Source organism: Mirounga leonina, unplaced genomic scaffold, assembly GCF_011800145.1.
Source record: "Mirounga leonina isolate KUSES-001 unplaced genomic scaffold, KU_Mleo_1.0 Mir_126, whole genome shotgun sequence".
NCBI lineage: Eukaryota > Metazoa > Chordata > Mammalia > Carnivora > Phocidae > Mirounga > Mirounga leonina.
The window spans coordinates 12,708,399-12,730,218 of NW_023270314.1; the positions used below are offsets into that span (position 1 = coordinate 12,708,399).

The 21,820-nt window shown below is 36.7% G+C and overlaps 1 protein-coding gene across 1 annotated transcript in view; it reads right to left on the reverse strand.

Annotated features, from left to right (window-relative positions):
* LOC118008978 (40S ribosomal protein SA-like) overlaps window positions 1-21,388 on the reverse strand; it is a 23,967-nt gene extending 2,579 nt beyond the window's left edge. Inside the window, exon 1 of the mRNA XM_035002882.1 lies at window positions 21,295-21,388. Within this exon, the coding sequence (XP_034858773.1) occupies window positions 21,295-21,388 (94 nt within the window). The remainder of the gene's footprint in view (window positions 1-21,294) is intronic.
* Between the last annotated feature and the right edge of the window lie 432 nt (window positions 21,389-21,820).

Here is a 21,820-nt window from a genome sequence, read left to right on the forward strand (position 1 = left end):
AAATAAATAAATAAATAAATAAATAAATAAATAAATAAATAAATAAAAAAAATAGAACAGATCAATGAAACCAGGAGCTGGTTCTTTGAGAAGATCAACAAAATTGATAAACATTTAGTCAGACTCATGAGAGAGAGCGAGAACTCCAAATCAGAAATGAAAGAGGAGAAATAACTGACACCAGAGAAATACAAAGGATTATAAGAGAATACTATGAAAGGGCACCTGGGTGGCTCAGATGGTTAGGCGTCTGCCTTCAGCTCGGGTCATGATCCCAGGGTCCTGGGATCGAGTCCCGCATCGGGCTCCCTGCTCCTTGGGAGCCTGCTTCTCCCTCTGCTTCTCTCTCTCTCTCTCTGTCTCTCTCTCTCTGTCTCTCATGAATAAATAAATAAAATCTTTAAAAAAAAAAAAGAGAATACTATGAAAAATTATATGCCAAAACAAATTGGATAACCTAGAACAAATGGAAATATATAACCTCCCAAAACTGAGTCAGGAAGAAATGGAACATTTGAACAGACTAATTACCAGCAATGAAATTAAATTAGTAATTAAAAAAAAACTCCCAACAAATAAAAATCCACTACCAGATGGCTTCACAGGTAAATTCTACCAAACATATAAAGAAGAGTTAATGTCTATTCTCAAACTATTCCAAAAAAGAGAAGAAGAAAGATAGTTTCCACATTAATTCCATAAGAACAACATTACCCTGATACCAAAACCAGATAAAGACACTACCAAAAATGAGAACTAAAGGCCAATATCTCTGATTTACATAGATGCAAATATCCTCAACAAAATAGTAGGAAACTGAATCCAACAATACATTTTTAAAAATCATTCACCATGATCAAGTGGGATTTATTCCTAGGATGCAAGAGTGGTTCAGTATTCGCAAATCAATCAACATGATACATCACATCAACAGGACAAAGGATAAAAACCTTACGATTATCTCAGTGGATGCAGAAAAAGCATTTGACAAAGTGCAACATCCATCCATGATAAAAACCCTCAACGCAATAGTTTTAAAGGGAACATACTTCAATATAACAAAGGTCATATATGAAAAATCCACAGTGCACATCATAATGGGAAAAACTAAGAGCTTTCCCCCTAAGGTCTAGAACAAGACAAGGATATCCACTCACCACCTTTATTCAACATAGTATTGGAAGTCCTAGACACAGCAATCAGACACAAAACGAAATTAAAGGCATCCAAATTGGTAAGGAAAAAGTACAACTGACTATTTGCAGATGACATGATACTATATATAGAAAACTCTGGAAACTCCACCAAAAAACTTCTAGAACTGATAAATGAATTCAGTAAAGTCACAGGATATAAAATCAATATACAGAAATCTGGGGTATTTCTATACACAAATGATGAAGCAGCAGAAAGATAAATATGTGTTTTATTAATCTAAATAAATTCAACCTTAAAACAAAACAAAAAAGCTCATTTACAGTTGCACCAAAAATAATAAAATACCTAGGAATAAACTTAACCAGAAAGTACTGAAAGATCTGTACTCTGGAAACTATAAAACATTGATGAAAGAAGTTGAAGATGACACAAAGAAGTGGAAAGACATTCTTTGCTCATGGATTAGAAGAACAAATATTATTAAAGTGTCCATAATACTCAAAGCAATCTACAGATTTAATGCAATCCTTATCAAAATGCCAACAGTATTTCTCACAGAACTAGAACAAATAATCCTAAAATTTATGCGGAACCACAAAAGACTCCAAATAGCCAAAGCAATTTTGAAAACAAAAACAAAACTGGAGGTATCACAATCCCAGATTTAAGATATGCTACAAAGCTGAGGAATCAAAACAGTAAGTAAGGTACTGGCACAAAAATAGGACACATAGATCAATGGAACAGAATGGAGAGCCCAGAAATAAATCCATGATTATATAGTCAATTAATCTTCAACAAAGGAGGCAAGAAAATGCAATGGGAAGAAGACAGTTTGTCTCTTCAACAAATGTGTGGGAAAATTGGACAGCCACATGCAAAGAATGAAACTGGACCACTTTCTTACACCATATGAAAAAAGAAATTAGAAATGAACTAAGGACCTCTATGTGAGACTTGAAACCATAAAAATCCTAGAAGAGAGGATAGGCAGTAATTTCGCTGACTTCAGCTATAGGAACATTTTTCTAGATATGTCTCCTGAGGCAAGGGAAACAAAAGCAAAAACAAACTATTGGGACTACCTCTAAAAGCTTCTGCACAGCAAAGAAAACAACAAAACTAAAAGACAGCCTACTAAATGGGAGAAGTTATTTGTAAATGACACACCCAATAAAGGGTTAGTATTCAAAATATATAAAGAACTTATGAAAGTCAACACTGAAAAAACAAATCAATGAAAAAAATGAGCAGAAGACATTAACAGACATTTGTCCAAAGAAGACAATACAGATGACACATGAAAAGATGCTCAACACCACTAGTCATCAGGGAAATACAAATCAAAACCACAATAAGGTATCACCTCACACCTGTCAGAATGGCTAAAATAAAAAACATAAGAAACAACAAGTGTTGGCGAAAATATGGAGAAAAAGGAACCCTTGTGCACTCTTGGTGGGAATGCAAACAGGTGCAGCCACTATGCAAAACAGTATGGAGTTTCCTCAAAAAATTAAGAATAGAACTACCCTATGATCCAGTAATTCCACTATTGAGTATTTACCCAAAGAATACAAGAACACTAATCAAAAAGATATATGCAGCCCTATGTTTATTATAGCATTATAATATGCTATGTTTATTATGTTTGTTATAGCCAAATTATGGAAGCAGCCCAAGTGTCTACCAATAAATGAATGGATAAAGAAGGTGTGGTATATATATATACAATGGAATATTACTCAGCCATAAAAATGAATGAAATCTTCCATTTGCAACAACATGTATGGATCTAGAGAGTATAATGCTAAATGAAATAAATCAGAGAAAGACAAATACCATATGATTTCATTCATATGTGGAATTTAAGAAACAAAGAAAAAAAGAGATGAACCCAAACCAGACTCTTTAGAGAAGAAGAAACTGATGGCCAACAGAGGAGAGCGGGGGTGGGGGGGATGGGGGGAATAGATGATAAGAATTAAGGGTACACTTACCATGATGAGCGCTGAGTAATGTATAGAATTGTTGAATCACTATATTGTACACCTGCAATAATATAATATTGTATGTTAACTATACTGGAATTAAATAAAAAAGTGGGCTTGCTGAGTCAAAGGGTAAATGTAGATGTAACTTCTTAGGTATTGCCAAATTTCCCTCCCAAAAACTTGTACTAGTTTGCAGTCCTACTAGTAATGTATGAGAGTGCCTGTTTCTCTACAGAATGTGTTGTCATATTTTTAAATTGTTGCCAATCTGATAATTATATACCAGTATTGTTTTAATCTGTATTTCTCTAATTATGAATGAGGTTAAATACCTTTTCCTATATGCAGAGGTCATTTTTATAAGTTGTTTGTGAATTGCCTCCTCTTGCCTTTTCTCCATTTTAATGAGTTTTTAAAGATTCTTTTCCCCTCAGTTTTTAAGTTCATTATATATTAGCAATATTAGTATTCTATCTATAGTTAGAGCTATGTTGTAAACACTTTTTCAAAGTTTGTTATCTTTGACTTTATTTATGATTTTTTTGTCATACAGGTAAATTTTTATTTTTATATAGCTGGTTTTCAATATTTAAAAAATTGCCTCTGGGTTTGTGTCCTAGTTAGGAAATCTTTTCTTACACCAAGGTTGAGAAGGAATTTACCTATTCACCTGTGTTTTCTTCTAGTAAATAACATTTTTTTTTTTTTTTACATTTAGATCCCTGTTACATTTGGAGTTTATGCTCATGTATGGTGTGTGAAGTGTGGATCTAATTTTATTTTATTCCAAATGGCTATCCTGCTGTTTCAGAACAATCTATTAAAGTTACAGTATTTTTCCTAGTAATTTGTGATGCCGCCTTTACCGTATACTCAATTTCCATGTGTATCTTGGTCCATGTCTGGGTTTTCTTATTTATTCTCTTTGTTGGTCTGTTCATGCACCAGTACCACACCATTTTAATTACAAAGACTATATAGCATATTTTATGTTGATAAGAGCTATTCCTTCTTCCCAGTCTTTCCTTTTCAGTGTATTCTTGGATTTTCTTGCATGTTTGTCTTTCCACATGATTTTTTAAAAAATTTCTATTATGTTAATCACCATACATCATTAGTTTTTGATATAGTGTTCCATGATTCATTGTTTGTGTATAACACCCAGTGCTCCATGCAGAACGTGCCCTCTTTAATACCCATCACCACGCTAACCCATCCTCCCACCCCCCTCCCCTCTAGAACCCTCAGTTTGTTTTTCAGAGTTCATCGTCTCTCATGGTTCATGTCCCCCTCCGATTTCTCCCATTCTTCCCCTCCTGCTATCTTCTTCTTTTTTTTTTTTTTTTTAACATATATTGTATTATTTGTTTCAGAGGTACAGGTCTGTGATTCAACAGTCTTGCACAATTCACAGCACTCACCATAGCACATACCCTCCCCAGTGTCTATCACCCAGCCACCCCAACCCTCCACTGCCCACCGCTCCAGCAACCCTCAGTTTGTTTCCTGAGATTAAGAATTCCTCATATCAGTGAGGTCATATGATACATGTCTTTCTCTGAATGACTTATTTCGCTCAGCATAACACCCTCCAGTTCCATCCACGTCGTTGCAAATGGCAAGATCTCATTCCTTTTGATGGCTGCATAATATTCCATTGTGTGTGTGTGTGTGTGTGTGTGTGTGTGTGTGTGTATATATATATATATACACCACATCTTTATCCATTCATCTGTCGATGGACATCTTCACTCTTTCCACAGTTTGGCTATTCCACATGATTTTTAATATCAACTTGTCTACCTCCATAAGAAAGCTTATTTGTGTCTTTCTTGGGAGTGTATTAAATTTTACATTAACTTAGAAAGAATGGTCAATTTATGATATTGAGTCATGCTACCCCAAAACTGGGAGTGTTGGGGTGCCTGGGTGGCTGAATTGGTTAAAGCCTCCGACTTTTAATTTTTGGTTCAGGTCATGATCTCAGGGTCATGAGACTGGGTCCCGTGTTGGGCTCTGAACTGAGCGTGGAGCCTGCTTAAGATTCTTTCCCTTTCCCTCTGCCTCTCCTCCTCCAGCTTGCACACTCTCTCTCTTAAAAAACAAAAACAAAAACAAAAATGGAGTGTCTTTCCATTTGTCCAGCTCTCCTTCTATAGCTTTCAGGGGTGTTTTCCTCACATCGTTTTTGCACCTTTCCTTTTACATTTATTCCGGAGTATTTAATCTTCTTTGTTGTTAATGTAAATGAAGTTTTTCTATGATTATGTCTTCTCATTAGTTATTATATGTGCATATGAAAAATAATTTCTGAATTCATTGCTTTTATCCTGCTACCTTTAACTTATTTTATCATCTGAGTTCATGCCTTTTCTTGACTTCAGCCAGAAATAAATTTTTATTGTGATAAGCCTTTGAGATTTGGTTCATTTGTTAACAGTAGTTAGCCAGTTTTGACTAATACAAGGCAGACATGATTTTAGTCCTATCTCGTAATAAAGAAACTGAGACCAGAGATATTGACAAATTTACCCAAAGTCACTTAGAGAGCAATGGGCAAAACTGGCCTTTTAATCAAGATCCTGTGCTATTAACCACTGCATAATACTCCCTCCTCAAGGTATGGGCTCCCCAAGTGTCTGTTAGTTTCTATTTGAAAAAGAGAAAAAGCAAGTTCATTCCTCATCCTCCTTTTCTTCATCTACTGTGACAGCCATATTAATTATAGGGAACTGAGTAGGAGTATGAGGAGGACTGATGATGAATGGATAATAGCAGTGGACTGAATCAGCAAGCCACACAGATTTAAGAGAAAGGGAGTTTCATTGAACTTCACAGACTTCATATAGATAGAAAACTATACAAGATTTTTTGGCTACAAAATTCATAAAAGCTCAGTTCTGGTCCACTTTCCAATTTGCTTCCAGTGTACGAGTGTTATTTTACAAAAATGAAAATAGTTAAATCATTCCCTTTCATTAGATCTTTCAATGGATTCAGTTTGGTCTCAGAATAAAGGCAGAACTTCACATGGCCTGGACTTCAGTCTTCAGGCTTAGCTCCATGCCATGCTTTACCACACTGCTGCTCTAGTCATAGTAAAGTACCTGCAGTACTTCATCCTGCATCCCATCCAGAAGCCTCTTCTCCAGGAGGCCTTTCCTGATCCCTGCCTTGTATACCCCTTGCATGCCTTCTGTAGGGACTTGTTCTAACCTTTATCACATTGCGTTTTATCACTTAACTGTCTTCAAAAACTCTTGATGGTATGGACTATTTTAATTTTAGATTCTAGATCCCAGTGCCATGTCTTATGTAATAGGCACTTAATATGTTTGTTGACTGACTGACTGACTGAATAAATATTATTTTCTTACCTTTTTTGATTTCATGGCACACTCTTATCTCTTCTTTAGATAGTTTCTTCTTCTTGCATGGGAAATGATTTTCCTATATCCTCAGGATTGTCATCACTGTGAGCTGTGGACTTTTTCAAACTTTCAAGAGAAACCTCAAATCTGTGATCTGAGGTTTTTTTTTTAAAGAAAATAATCAACTGACATATTTTTTCCACTTTCTCTCCTGTCTGGGAATGATTTGTAGCTGTCATTGGGATGAATAATCCTTGGCCTTTTATAAAATGCAAACCTGAAAATGTTCTTTGAAATCTGATCGTGCCATTTCTAAAAGGCATCACTTTCTGTCAAAAGTCTGGTCCAGCTCTGGCAATTGGTATTTTACAAGTATCAGATGTATTCTCTGAGCTATTTTTCTTTACCTATGGTGGTGATAAGAGCTAGTTTTTATTGAGCTCCATCTGTGTATTAGACACTCTTCTAAACATATGACATATAGATTATTTTATGCAGCAGATTTAATTTTTCACCATATTCTCATAGATGAAGCTGATGCATGCAGAGCTTAAGTAACTTGCCCAATAGTAATAAAAGGAACTGAGATTAGATTTTCAGGGGAGCCAAATCCAGAGTTTTATTCTAAAATTGCACTTTCTTTGTCTATACTTCACCCTACTATGCCTCCTAGAATCTGTAAGGTTGTTTGTGTGCTACATGTATGCCTATTATTATCTCCCCAATAAGATCCGAAGATCTTTCTTTAGAGGGAGTGTCTTAGCTCTTTAGCCTCTACAATATGTCATATAGTGCTAGACACATTGTGTGGCCATTTCATAAATACACGCTCAGTTGCTTTGAAAAGTTTATTTAAATTCACCCCTAGTCTTATGAAATTGTATATAGGGATTTTAACAAGTTAGGATAAAATAGCATATTTTAAAAATCTCTAAATTTGTTGATCTAAGAGATGAATTTATGATTATTATTATAATAGATGCAATAGGAACTGAAGAAGGGGGGAAGATCCTCATGACATCGTCCATCGACTGTCTCTCTTTCCTATCAGGCTTCTACATGAATGTAATGATGCTTTGATGAATATTAATGAAACTGAGTGCCCTGTGACCTATTTGCTTTGTATCAACACTGATTAATAAAGCATTAATTTAACTTCTCTTTCATAGCTTCCTCTCCTGAGGGTCACAATTGTTTTCTGAAGGAGTAGGAAGCTTGTTATTACTGTATGAAGGTCTAACTGAATTCTTCTTTACCCCAAGAACACTCTCAACTAAGCTTGTGTACTCCATCTCTACTATAATGATGCATGTCTTCCTCAACTGGAATGCCACCCAATGCTTGGGAAGTTTAAATATTCCCCCATACCACAGTGAATGGGGTTTTGGGAGGGCGTAGTGGTATCAACCATCAAGAAAATAATAACTGTTCACTACCAAGACCCTCTTTCCTTCACACCAATAGATCCCAGCAGACTACCAAAGTTGCCTGTACATGTCTGAATTTGCTGAATGTTTGTTTACAGAATAGATCTAGTAAGCTACAATTCCATTATTCTCTTAAACCAATGTCAAACTCAAGAAAGCAAAAGGGAAAATAAGTGTATATATCACTGCCTCAAAGCTTCTACAGTATAAGATTAAGTCTTCCCAGAAATTTGGCCACATTATCTTTTTTATTAATAACTGCTTATTCTAATCATTTTGGATTATAAAAACAATACATGTTTTTGGTAGAACTATTGCAAATCAGAAATCCATTTTTAAGTGTTTACTAATTCATAATCTCTTCACTCAAAGATACCCACTGTTAATATTTTGGTATGTGTATATGTGTGTGTGTGTGTGTGTGTATACACATATATTTTACACATATTACATATATATATTGCCAATAACTCAACTTTATATTATGGACATTTTTTAGATCACTTAAGATTATTCAATGACTTTTTAAAAAAGGTTTTACAATGTCTGTCGATAACTGTATAATGTTCTATTTAATGATCTGCCATTGCTGGATATTTTGATGCTTTCACTGAGTTGAACACCAGCTTGTATGCTCTCTGAATAAGAGCGGAAAGTCAATCATGAGCTGCATAAATACGGAGGGAGATTTTCTAAAGGAAGGAAGCAACAACCTTCATCTTCCCAATAAAATCCTGGAATTAAAATATAAAGTTCTTTTTTTTGTAAAAGGCCCCAGAACTCAGGTGCTTATCTGAGGTTTTTTTCAAAATAATTCAAGTCCAGTGGAGCTCCGTTCATGTCTGAAATCCCTCACCACTGTGCAAGAGTAGGAAAGTGACAGGAGTACATCTTTATCAGACTTACAACAACTTCATTTTCTTAAGCCAAGCTGTGAATATCACAAATACAACCTTACACGCAGTGCTTTGTTTGGCTGCTCCCAGTGGTTACCAACTGGTGGAAGGACTTAAGAGAATGAAAATTGGAGACAAAATCAAGAGACATTTTCACAACCTTAGAACTGGCACAGCCAAATCACCTCTACTTAGGCAAATAATTTACCTTTTCTATTACTGTGTGAAGTAAACACCTGTTTTGAGATATATTTACCCAGAAAAAACTGGTGACTAATTTGTTGGCTAAAAGATCACAAACTAAAAGGAATTAGATTAGTCCTAAAAGAAATTAGATTGGGGGATGGAGCAAGAAAAATAAAAGAAAAACTTCACTTGAGTATTCTCTACAATGAAGCATACAAGGCTTTTATAGCATGGAAGAGCAAATTAAAATATATACTATTTTATACCTATTAAACTGAAAAGGATTAAAATAATGAGTATGGGCAAAGATGTGGAGCAATGGAAACTCTCACACAGTGCTGGAAAATCACAGAGCAGTTATGTACAATCTTGTAAGCTAAAAGTATATATGCCCTTCAGTAGAGCTTAGGGAAAGCCAGAGAAAAATTAGGGTCTTTTTTAGTCTTGTCTTTTAACATAATGAGGTATAAATGAAGATGAAACTTCAAGGTGAGATGTCTTGCATCCTTGCTAAGGCTCAGGAGAAAGATTCTGGAGCACTGGCATACAAGGACAGAGCAGTGGAAACATCTTTCTCGGGCACAGGTAGTGAGGGGTGCATTGTCTATTGAGAACTTAAAAACAAATATAACCAACTAAAAGTCTGCTTTCTTATTATCATCCTGTGTCAACATTTCTAAATAGTATTCCTCCCTGAATAAAAGTCTAAGTTCTTTGCAATTATCGTGGTTATTGTATATTTTTAAACTACCTCATCCTTTCAGTATCATTGTTTTCTACATGGAAGTTAATTCAGAGAACTTTCAGTGATGTAGTCAATCCCTAATACTCAGCTACATAATACCTCAGGGAATAATGGGATTGAAGGGAGGTTTTCTAGAACAGAGTATAGTCCACCAAATTGGTAGATAAAGGGAAGGAGTCAGTGGAAAGGGATGGATTAAAAAGAAGGGGTAGTATATAATTAATGCATCAAAATCTATAGGCTTTTATAGTTGTGGCTCCCTTTGGTGACTCTGGGCCTGACCCTGACTTTGCTTGACTAATGAGACAATAACACACGTGATGCAGACAGAGACTTGTAAAGTGATTGCACACAGAGGCTTGCTCCCTTTTGGCCCTTTGGAGGCGGGTGCGGGGTGGGGGGGGGATTCTGCAATCACTAATACGTGAACAGGCCCTGGATGTTTCTGATGATGACACGTGGCCTAGCCACTTTGTCACCCCAGTTGACATCAGGCCAATTTCCAGACATGTGAGTAGGGCTATTCTAGACCATCCAGTCCCAGATAGGTCTCCAGCTGGTCATGTGAGTGAGTACAGATACAATTAGCCAAACTGGCCCACATGAGCAGAAATATCCAGCCTACCTTTAGACTTGTGAGCAATACTCTACGATTGTTGTTTTAAGCCACCAGGTTTTGAGGTGATTTGTTACACAGCAAATACAAAGTCCTTGAGTAGGTGAGTAAGGATGGGATAGAAGGCAGAGGCAGAAGAGACAGATTAGTCTTGGATATGACATCATATATACATATGGATGTTCAAATCCTGTCCCCCACCCAAATACACATACCCTTTCCCCACTTCCTGTCAGGGTGAGGGAATAGAATGCAGGCAGCCTCTGAGCTGAAACTGCCTAAATTTAAATACTGGCTTTGTTCTTTACTGGCTGAATGATCTTGGGCACACATCTTACTCATCTGTAAAATTGAGATGATAGTATTTACCTCACAACATTGTTGAAAAGATTAAGTGATATTATGTGGATAAGGGCCTGGATCATAATAAATGTTTTTTTTAATTATGTTAATCACCATACATCATTAGTTTTTGACGTAGTGTTCCATGATTCATTGTTTGCATATAACATCCAGTGCTCCATGCAGAACGTGCCCTCTTTAATACCCATCACCAGGCTAACCCATCCCCCAACCCCCTCCCCTCTAGAATCCTCAGTTTGTTTTTCAGAGTCCATAGTCTCCCATGGTTTGTCTCCCCCTCTGATTTCCCCCCCTTCATTCTTCCCCTCCTGCTATCTTCTTCTTCTTTTTTTTTTTTTTTAACATATAATGTATTATTTGTTTCAGAGGTACAGGTCTGTGATTCAACAGTCTTAGACAATTCACAGTGCTCACCATAGCACATACCCTCCCCAGTGTCTATCACCCAGCCACCCGATCCCTCCCACCCCCCACCACTCCAGCACCCCTCAGTTTGTTTCCTGAGATTAAGAATTCCTCATATCAGTGAGGTCATAAGTGTTTTAAATGTTAGCTAAGTAAGTACCTGGGTGAAGATACGGCATAAACTGGAGATGAAATGATAGGGAGAGTTGAGAAAGTATCACAGAACATCAAAATTTTCAAGGATACAGGATGGTAAGATACCTTTAGAAAGTAAAAGAAAAAGATAGTAAAAGATACCTTTAAGAAGTAAAAGGTAGAACAGTAAGAATCTGAGGATTAAGAAGGTGATTATGGAGGAATTTTTAAAAATGGTTGAATAACAATGATAGTCTAATTAGAGTTAAAAAGAACTCTATATGGAAGGCACACAGCACAGTTCCAATTTTCTACAACGGCTCAGTCGCTTAGGAGTAGAATTAGGGAGAGCAAGGAATGGGATCGTTGAATAGCAGATGGACAAAGAAGTGGGGTCGTGGGAGCTAATTCTAGTTGACCATACAGCCTGAGTTGGCCTGGAAGCAAGAGAGATCATAAAGGAACTGATTGCGAGAACAGAATGGGGTCAGAGAGCAAAGAGCAGGAGTCACGTAGACGTACTTGAAAGTAGGAAGCTGCCGCTTTCTTAGTTGTTGGGTAGTATCATTTTTACCCTTAGTGACTTGTTCCCTTGCCTAGAGCCAGTGGTCCCGTTAGCCTATGATTTTGCATAGTTTTTGTTCCAGAAGACATATTTTCTGCACTTTTTTAAGGAACACTAAACTATTTAAAAGAGAGCTCTGGTTTTAAAATCCAGCCAATCTTGAAGAATGTTGCTAGGGCTGATGTCAGAGTCTTTACTGCCTGAGCTCTCTTCTAGGATTTTTATGGTTTCAGGTCTCACATTTAGGTCTTTAACCCATTTTGAGTTTATGTTTGTGTATGTTGTAAGGAAGTGGTCCAGTTTCATTCTTTTGCATGTAGCTGACCTGTTTTGGTTGGAGCTAGAGAGTATAATGTTAAGCGAAATAAGTCAGTCTAAAAAAGACAAATATCATATGATTTCACTCACATGTGGAATTTAAGAAACAAAACAAATAAGCAAAGGAAAAAAGAGAGAAAAGAGACTCTGAACTACAGAGAACAAACTAATGGTGGCCAGAGGGAAGGGGGTGAACTGGGTGATGGGAATTATGGAGCACAATGTTGTGATGAACACTGGGAGATGTATAGAACTGTTGAATCACTGTGTTGTCCACCTGAAACTAATATAACACTGTATATTAACTATATTAGAATTAAAATTAAAATTTAAGAAAATCCAGCCAATCTTGGTGGCTCTCCTCTGAGGATACTGTGCCTATTAGAACATCTGTCTCAACTTACTAAACTTTTTCTACAAGGTTTTCTTTCTTTTCTGCAATACTTTTCTACAAGTGACCTTTATTAACCTTGCATGTTAAGGCAGCAAGAAACAAGATTTTATCTATAGTACTCAGATGTGCATCTGGCCATATTTGAACATCCTCTGAATCTAGCCATATTCGAGCATCCGTTTATCTGCTGAGTGAGCCTGGGGACTCTTGCCTCTCCTCTCTGCCTTTTTAGGTTCTGTCCCTTTTCCAGACGCAGCTCATGATCTCTGTCTGCAGAGTTCATCCCAGTTGTTCCAGGCCTTTTTAATGTCTTCCTTTTCAGAACCAATATAGCCACTCATCTGACACTTAGCATGTGCTGTCTTCTATTCTAGGTTTTCTTAAAACCTAAGAATCAATACATTTTAAAGCCAGAAAAGATTTCAGAGAATACTTAATCCAATTTTCTCATTTTGCTGATGAGAAACCCGGAGACATTTAGTAAGCAATAGAACCAAATAGAAGTGACTAGAACCCTGCCTGCCTTTGTCGTTATTTGTTGTTTTGCACCGTGTTATATGTATGTCCAGAGAGGAAGTCAGGTTCCTCAGCACAAGGACTTCTTTGAATCAATAGCATTTACATGTTGAGATCCTCAATAGATATTCTCCCACAGTGACACGCTGCTTTACCAAACTATATGAGACAGCTGAAAGAGGAATAAATTCTTGTGTAGGAGAGATTTTGCAGTTAAAAAAAAAAATCATTGTTTTTCAAACTCTTAGATGTATAAAGTTTTCCAAATAAAATGTATTTGAAAGTTTTGGTTTGTTATATAAGATGTTCATGTGGTTCCATCTTTGTTATTACAAGCAAAAAGAAATTAACCAACCTTAGCTTTGTTCCTTTAATTTACTGCTAAGTGTGGTCTTCTAGGATGTATATGGACCAGTTCTCACCGGTGTAGGTTACAGACACTTGTCTGAATCCCAGAAGAGGAAAATTCTCCCATCCAGCCTTTTTGCCAGTTAACCAGAAGAAGCTTACCTTTGTGGTTATTGATCTTAATTTCATTGTGGAAAAAAAAGAGCATCAAAGAGTCAATTTAATAAACAAAAACATTTATGCAATTTAACTTAATTTGATAACACGGTTGGACAAAAATGGAAAAAACAAAAGAAAATATAAAAATATAAATTGGGAGCTAAACAAATATTGTTACTAGAAATGACTAATTTCTCCAGTTTTGAATTTTAATTACAAATAATCAATCTATTACCCAAGATTATTCATTACCTATAATACATGACTTGTCATTCATTGCCTTGAACAACTTCTCTGAACCCATTTTAAAACTGAGTACAGAGCCTGCAATTTTTATTCCAAGTCTACCTCTGACCATGTTAAGAAGACATTACCCAGAATAGTTTAATCAAAGCTTACTGGGAACACTATCACAATTTAATCAGTGTTCTTCATGCTCATTTCAAAATGGTGGCTCTGAAATCTCAGGACAAGCTTGTGAGCTTAGTTGTGAGCTAATTCTTCCAGTAATTCTTCCCCTGAGCTTAGTTGGGGGCATTACAGCCATCCAGTTCTCCTTTCTACTCTCTGCTTCACCTTCCTTCTTCCACTCCTTCCCTCACAACAGAGAAATGACAGACACCACCCACATGCAGTGAGTTCTCCTAATTCCACCCACAGGAGCCCAAAACATAAAGAAAACACATATATTTGTTTAAATATGTAACTTGCAGACAGCATTTTCACAGAAAAATATTCTCACCCTCTTGGTGCTAGTCCTCTGTGTATTTTTCTTCCAGACTTGTTCTTCTCCAAATGACGACAGTTTTTGCTGACATTTCTCTGAAAGTATATTTAAGACCTCGTTAAGAATCAGAAAAGCTACCTGAATTTGCAGGCAGCTTCCTGTTGGGCTCACGTTTTGCAGAATGCAAGCTTGGTGTGCAAAAGGTGGGCAAGGTGTTTGAAAAAACAGGAAGCACCTGTGAATGTGTGACTTTATTCCTGGAAGCAGAAGGCTCCCTCTGAGATGGTTGTAGATGCTTCCTGCTGTTTCACCTATGAGCACTTTTGCAAAGCCTTCAAATACTTTAAAGACCAAGAATGGGCTTCCAGATGGCAAGATTATTTGGAAAGTCTGGCGCATCCATGGCCATGGTAGAAATCCACAGCTTTCCTATTTTTTTCCTATGCAGGGTTCTCTTTTTGCTGGGGATATTGATATGTCTGGAAATTAAAGTAGGTTTTTAAAAATTATTGTTATTGTGGTAAAAACATAGGATGACATCTGCCCTTTTAACAAATTTTTAAGTGGAGTGTATAATATTGTTAACTCTAGACAGAATGGTGAAGAGCAGATCTCTAGAACTGTTTCATTTTGCATGACTGAAACTTTATCCCCATTTAGTAGCAACTCCCAGTTTCCCCTCCCCAGCCCCTGGCAACCACCATTCTACTTTCTGCTTCAATGAGTTTGACTATTTTAGGTAACTCATATTAACAGAATCATGCAATATTTGTCCTTCTGTGACTGGCTTATTTCACTTAGCATAATGTCTTCAATATTCATCCAAATAGTAGCATATGACGGGATTTCTTTCTTTTTTTATGGTTAATATTCCATCATGCATATATATTACATTTTCTTTATCCATTTATCTGTCAGTGAATAAATAAATGTTCATTGGGTTGTTTCTACCTCTTGGCTATTGTGAATAATGTTGCAATAAATATGGGAGAGCACATATTCCTTCAAGATACTGATTTCATTTCTTTTGGATATGTACTCAGAAGTGGGAGGGCTGGATCATATGGTAGTTCTATCTTTAATTTTGTGAGGAATCTCCATGTTGTTTTCCATAGCAGCTGCACCATTTTGCATTCCCACCAACAGTTGCACAAGGGTTCCAATTTCTCCATAGCCTCACCAACACTTGTTATTTTCTATTTTGTTTTGATAATGGCTATCTTTGTCATTTTAGGCTGCTATAACAAAAATACCATGAACTGCGTGGCTTAAACAATAAACATTTATTTCTCTCAGTTCTGAAGGTTTAGAAGACCAAGATCAAGGCACTGGCAGATTTGTTCTCTGGTGAGAGCCCCCTTCCTGATTCACAGAAGGTTGTCTGGTCACTGTGTCCCCACATGGCAGAGAGAGAGAGATCTCTGGGCTCTTCATCCCCTTATAAGGGTACCAATTCAATCATGGGGGCTCCACTTCCATGACCTCATCCAAACCTAATTACTTCCCAAAGGCTCTGCCCTCAGATAGTATCACAACAAAGATTAGGCTTCAACATATGAATTTGGGGGGGGGGGCACACAAACATTTAGTTTATAGCAGTGGCCATCTTAATAGCTGTGGTGATATTTCATTGTGATTTTGATTGCATCTCCCTGATGATTAGTGATGTTGAGCATCTTTCATATACTTGTTGGCCATTTATATGTTTTGTTTTTGAGAAATATCTGTTCAAGTCTTTCGCCCAATAACCTTTTTACCAGGTTATTAGGGTTTTTTTGTTTTGTTTTGTTTTGCTATTCAGTTATAGGAGTTCCTTAAATATATTGGAGATTAACCCTTTATCAGATACATGGTTGGCAAATATTTTCTCCCATTCTGTAGATGCCTTTTCACTCTATTGATTGTTGACTTTGCTGTGCAGAAGATTTTTAGTTTGATGTAATTCCATTCATCTATTTTTGCTTTTGTTGTTTTTCATCCCATTTCCAAAAAATCATTGCCAGGACCAATGTCATGGAGCTTTCCCCCTATGTTTTCTTCTAGGAGTTTTACAGTTTCAGGTCTAATGTTTAAGTCTTTAATCCATTTTGAGTTGATTTTTGTGTATGGTATAAGATAGTGGTCCAGTTTCATTCTTTTGCATGTGACTGTCCAATTTTCTCTACACCATTTGTTGAGGAGACTATCATTCTCCATTGTGTATTCTTGGCACCCTTGTTGAAGATCAGTTGACCATATGCATGTGTTTATTTTGGGGCTCTGTCTTCTGTTCAATTGTTCTACAAGTCTGTCTTTATGCCAGGACCATACTATTTTGATTACCATAGCTTTTTAATATGTTTTGAAATCAGAAAGCATGATGCCATCTTCGTTCCTTTTCAAGATTGTTTTGACTATTTAGGTTCCTTTTTGGTTCCGTAACAATTTCAGAAGTCTTTTTTCTATATCTAAAAAATGCCACTGGGATTTTAATAGAGATTGCATTCAATCTGTAGATTGCTTTGAGTAGCATGGCCATTTAATAACTCTTCCAACTCATGAACACAGGATGTTTTGCCATTAATTTGTGTCTCTTAAATTTTATTTCAGCAGTATTTTATAGTTTTCAGTATATTAGTTTTTCATTTCCTTGGTTAAATTTGTTCCTAAGTATTTTATTTATTTTTTTGATGCTATTATAAGTGGGATTGTTTTCTTAATTTCATTTTTTTTTAAAGATTTTATTTATTTATTTGACAGAGAGAGACACAGCGAGAGAGGGAACACAAGCAGGGAGAGGGGGAGAGGGAGAAGCAGGCTTCCCGCGGAGCAGGGAGCCTGATGCTGGGCTCGACCCCAGGACCCTGAGATCATGACCTGAGCCGAAGGTAGATGCTTAACGACTGAGCCACCCAGGCGCCCTGTTAATTTCATTTTTTGATTGTTCATTATTAGTATATAAAAATGCAACAGATTTTTGTATGTTAATTTTTTTATCCTGCAACTTTGCTGAATTTATTAGTTCTAACAGATTGTTTTTGGTGTTCTGCGCATAAGATCATGTCATATGCAGAAGTAATTTTGCTTCTTTATTTTCCAATTTACATGTGTCTCATTTCTTTTTCTAGCCTAATTGTTTCGGCCACATCTTTCAGTACTATGTTGAATAAAAATGGCAGAAGTAGGCAACCTTGCCTTGAACTTGATCTTAGAAAAAAGCTTTCAGTTTTTCATTTGTGGGTATGATGATAGCTATGGGCTGTTTATATATGGTACTTTTATGTTGAGGTAAGTTCATGCTATTTGCAGTTTTTTTAGTGTTTTTCTCATGAAAAGGTGTTGAATTAGTCACATGATTTTTGTGTCTATTGAGATACCTTGTGTTTTTAAAACTTTGTTCTGTTAACGTGGTGTTTTACATTGATTAGTTTTTGTATGTTGAACTGTATTTGCATCCCAGGGATAAACCCCCTTTGGTCATGATATTATGATTCTTTTTAAGTGCTGTTAAATTTGATTTGCTAGTATTTTGTTCAGGATTTTACATCTATATTTATCAGGGACATTGGTCTGTAGTTAGCTTATAGTGTCTTCTGGCTTTGATATCAGGGTAATGCTGGCCTTATAAAGTTAGGTTGGAAACATTCCACCCTCTTCAATTTTTTGGAAAACTTTGAGGAAGACTGATGTTAATTCTGCAAATGTTTGGTAGAATTCACCAGTGAACCCAGCTGGTCCTGGGGTTTTTCTTTGTTGGGTGGTTTTCGATTACTGATTCAATCTCTTTACTAGTTGTAGATTCGTTCAGGTATTTTATTTACTTATGATTCAGTCTTGGTAGGTTATACATCTAGGTATTTGTCCATTTTTTCTCAATTATCCAATTCTTTGGTATATAATTATTCATAATAGTCTCTTATAATCTTTTTTTATTTTGGTGGCATCAGTTTTAATGTCTCCTCTTTTATGTCTGATTTGTCTTCTCTCTTTTATCTGTAGTTAGTTTAGCTAAAGGTTTGTCAATTTTATTGATCTTTTCAAAAAGCCAACTCTTAGTTTTATTCTTTTCTATTTTCTGTTCATTTATTTCTGTTCTAATCTTGATTATTCCTTCTGCTAACTTTGGGCTTATTTTGTTCTTCTTTTTCTAGTACCTTGAGGTGTAGAGTTAGGTTGTTTATTTGAAATCATCTTTGTTAATGTAAGTATCACTATAAAATTTCCTCTTAGGACTCGTTTTGCTGCACCCCATAAGTTTTGGTGTGTTGTGTTTTTTTTTTTTTTTTTTTGTCTCAATATATGTTCTAATTTCCTTTTTGATTTCTTCTTTGACCCATTGTTCAAGAATATGTTGTTTAATTTTCACATATTTATGACTATCAGTGTTCTTTCTGTTATTGATTTCATTTCATTCCACTGTGGTTGGAAAAGATTCTTGGCATAATTTCAATCTTTTTAAGTTTGTTTAGATTTGTTTGGTGACCTAACATGTGGTCTATCCTGGAATATGTTTTGGGTGTGCTTGGAATGTGTATTTTGCTGCTGTTGAGTGAAGTGTACTGTTGCTAAGTCCATTTGGTCTATAGTGTTGTTCATGTATTCTGCTTCCTTATTGACCTTCTGTATGGATTTCTACACATTATTGAAAGTAGGGTATTGAAATCTTCTGTTATGGTGTTGCTGTCTATTTCTCCTTTCAGTTCTGTCAATATTAGCTTTATAGATTTAGGTGCTCTTATGTTGGGTGCTATATATTTATAATCATTACATCTTCCTGGTGATTTGACCCTTTTATAATTATATATTTGTCTCTTGTGACAGTTTTTAAAGTACATTTTGTCTGACCACCCCTTCTTTCTTTTGGTTAGTATTTGCATGGGATATCTTTTTCCATTTTTTACTTTCAGCCTATGTGTGTCCTTAAATCTAAAGTGAGTCTCTTGTGGGTAGCATATACTTTTGCTTTTTTAAAAACATCACTTCAGCCAATCTGTCTTTTGATTGGGGAGTTCAGTCCATTTATATTTCAAATAATTGTTGATAGGAAGAACTTATTATTGACATTTAAAAAATTATTTCCTGCCTCTCTTGTAGTTTCTGGTTACAGAATATGATAAGCTCCCTTCTATATACCTAGCCTCCAGATCACCAGTCTAGTTCTGGGACCCACCTTAGGAGAAGCAGTTTTGTCAGTGAGGAAAAAAAAAAAACAACCAATGTGATAGAAGAAAGATTTATAAATCATGATATTATAAGGAAAGGTTGAAACCCTGAGAATATTTTGCCTGGAGAAAAAAAGTATTTGTGGAGTATTATAGTTGTCTTCAACGTGAAATTTGGGGTAGAATTTTAATTTTCCTATATACAGATCTTCTCTGACATATGATGGGGTTACATCCCAATAAACCCACTGTAAACTGAATGTATTCTAAGTCAAAAATGTATTTAATACACCTAAGCTACCAAATGTCATAGCTTAGCCTAGCTTACCTCAAACATACCCAGCATACTTACATTAGTCTACAGTTGGGCAGAATAATCTAACCTAAAGCTTATTTTATAATGAAGTGTTGAATATCTCATGTAATTTATTGAGTACTGTGCTGAAAATGAAAAACAGAATGGTTGTAAGGGTGTTGGCTGTTTATCCTCATGATCGTGTGGCTCCCTGGTTGCCGCCTTGCCACCACTGCCCACAATCATGAGAGAATATTGTATCACATATCGCTAGCCTGGGAAGAGTTCAAAATTGAAAATTCAAAGTATGGTTTCCATTGAATGTGTATTGTTTTTGCACCATCATCAAGTTGAAAAATTGTAAGTAGAAGCATCATAAGTCAAGGACCATCTGTAGTTGCAAGTGTGAGTATTCAAGCAAATGGGCTGAATAAATAGGGGAATAGATTTTGGTTTAATAGATGGGAGAAACTTCATTATCTCTCTGAAAATGGCAGGAACTACTTCTTGAGAGAATATGCTTCTTATCACTGGATGCCCCAAATGTTGAGAGCCACTTACAAGAGATTTTGTAAGAAGGAACCATATATTAGATAAAAGGTTGAATTAAGTGGCTTCTAGGATCCCTTTTATCTCAGAGATTATGCTTCTAAGAATCATCACCTCAGATTTCTCAGTTTTCTAAATTATGCCTTTCCACACTTCAATTTGTTTAAATCAAGGCACACTTGTGATACAGAGCGATATGCACGCACTTGCTCCAATTGCAAGTTTTGCAAACCCCCAGCAGACGCAATTTGGATTCAGGCTGACCCCATGCTCCTCTTCTGCAATCAGATTCATATGCAAACCGTGGTATGCTAACAATGGAGCAACACCCGGAGTTTCAGCTCCTCTTGGGGAATAGAGGACATGCCACCAAAGAGGTGGCTTCAGTTAATCGAGCTGCTACTGCCAGGGGAAAACAGAAAGAAATAATCAAAGCACCAAGGAAATGATTACAGGTAGATGGGGTCAGTCTTGGAGTCCTCTGGAACACGGCCAGAGAACACAGTCCCACCAGGCCAGCACAGTAAAGATTAATTGAGAAGAAGAGCAGGAAAGCACTGTGTATTCTGTAGGTGTATCTGTGGCAAAACTGACTTCCTTTTAAGCTTTAAAGCACAGTTAAAAAACAAAACAACAACAACAAAACCCCAGGAACACAGAGAAAAAGGCTGCTATTTAATGAGATGGCAACAGAGATGTGCTGGAGGTAGTGACTTCCAAATTGTGAGTGAGCCTTAAAACGCTGAGCACAGTCCATCTGACCACATTCAGTCTGTTGCCAGTGTGTTTTGGAGCCTTCCTGTCCGCATGCCTGCTGGAGCCCACATCTGATTCATCTGCTGAAGTTAGCCTCCAATACCACCTCCCTCTTAAGTACGACGACAGCGGGAATGTTCTCTTAGCACAGGCCAGGAACAGGCTGTTTTGAAGGCATCATGAGTTGATTTTAAAAGAATGGGAAAGAATGGTCAAGGAGGAGGACATACCGGAACATCTTTGGTTGGTCGCTGCTTTAATTCTGTTCATATTGATAGAATCCTCTTCAGAACCTCTGGTCGCAGTAGCATTTCCAAAAATCATTTCCCCCCCCTCAGGGCAGATCCTATATAACCAAAGCACACAAGGGCATTGTCTTAGTCTGTTTGGGCTGGTCTTAACAAAATACCACAGACTGATAAACAACAGAAATTTATTTCTTACCGTGCTGGAGGCTGGAAGTCCAAGATCAAGGTGCCAGCACGGTCAGCTTCTGCTGACAGTCCTCATCCTGGTTCATAGCTGGTGCCCTCTCACTGTGTGGAAAAAGGCTATGGATCTCTCACATGGCAAAAAAAGAGTGATCTTTCTGGAGCCTCTTCATAAGGCACCAAACTCATTCAGTATCTCTCAAAGGCCCTACCTCCTAATACCATCATGTTGGGGCTAGGATTTCATCATACGAATGGGGGGACACAAACATCTAGCCCATAGTAAAGATGCTGACATGGGGGCTATGTTAGGCAATTCTGCCTG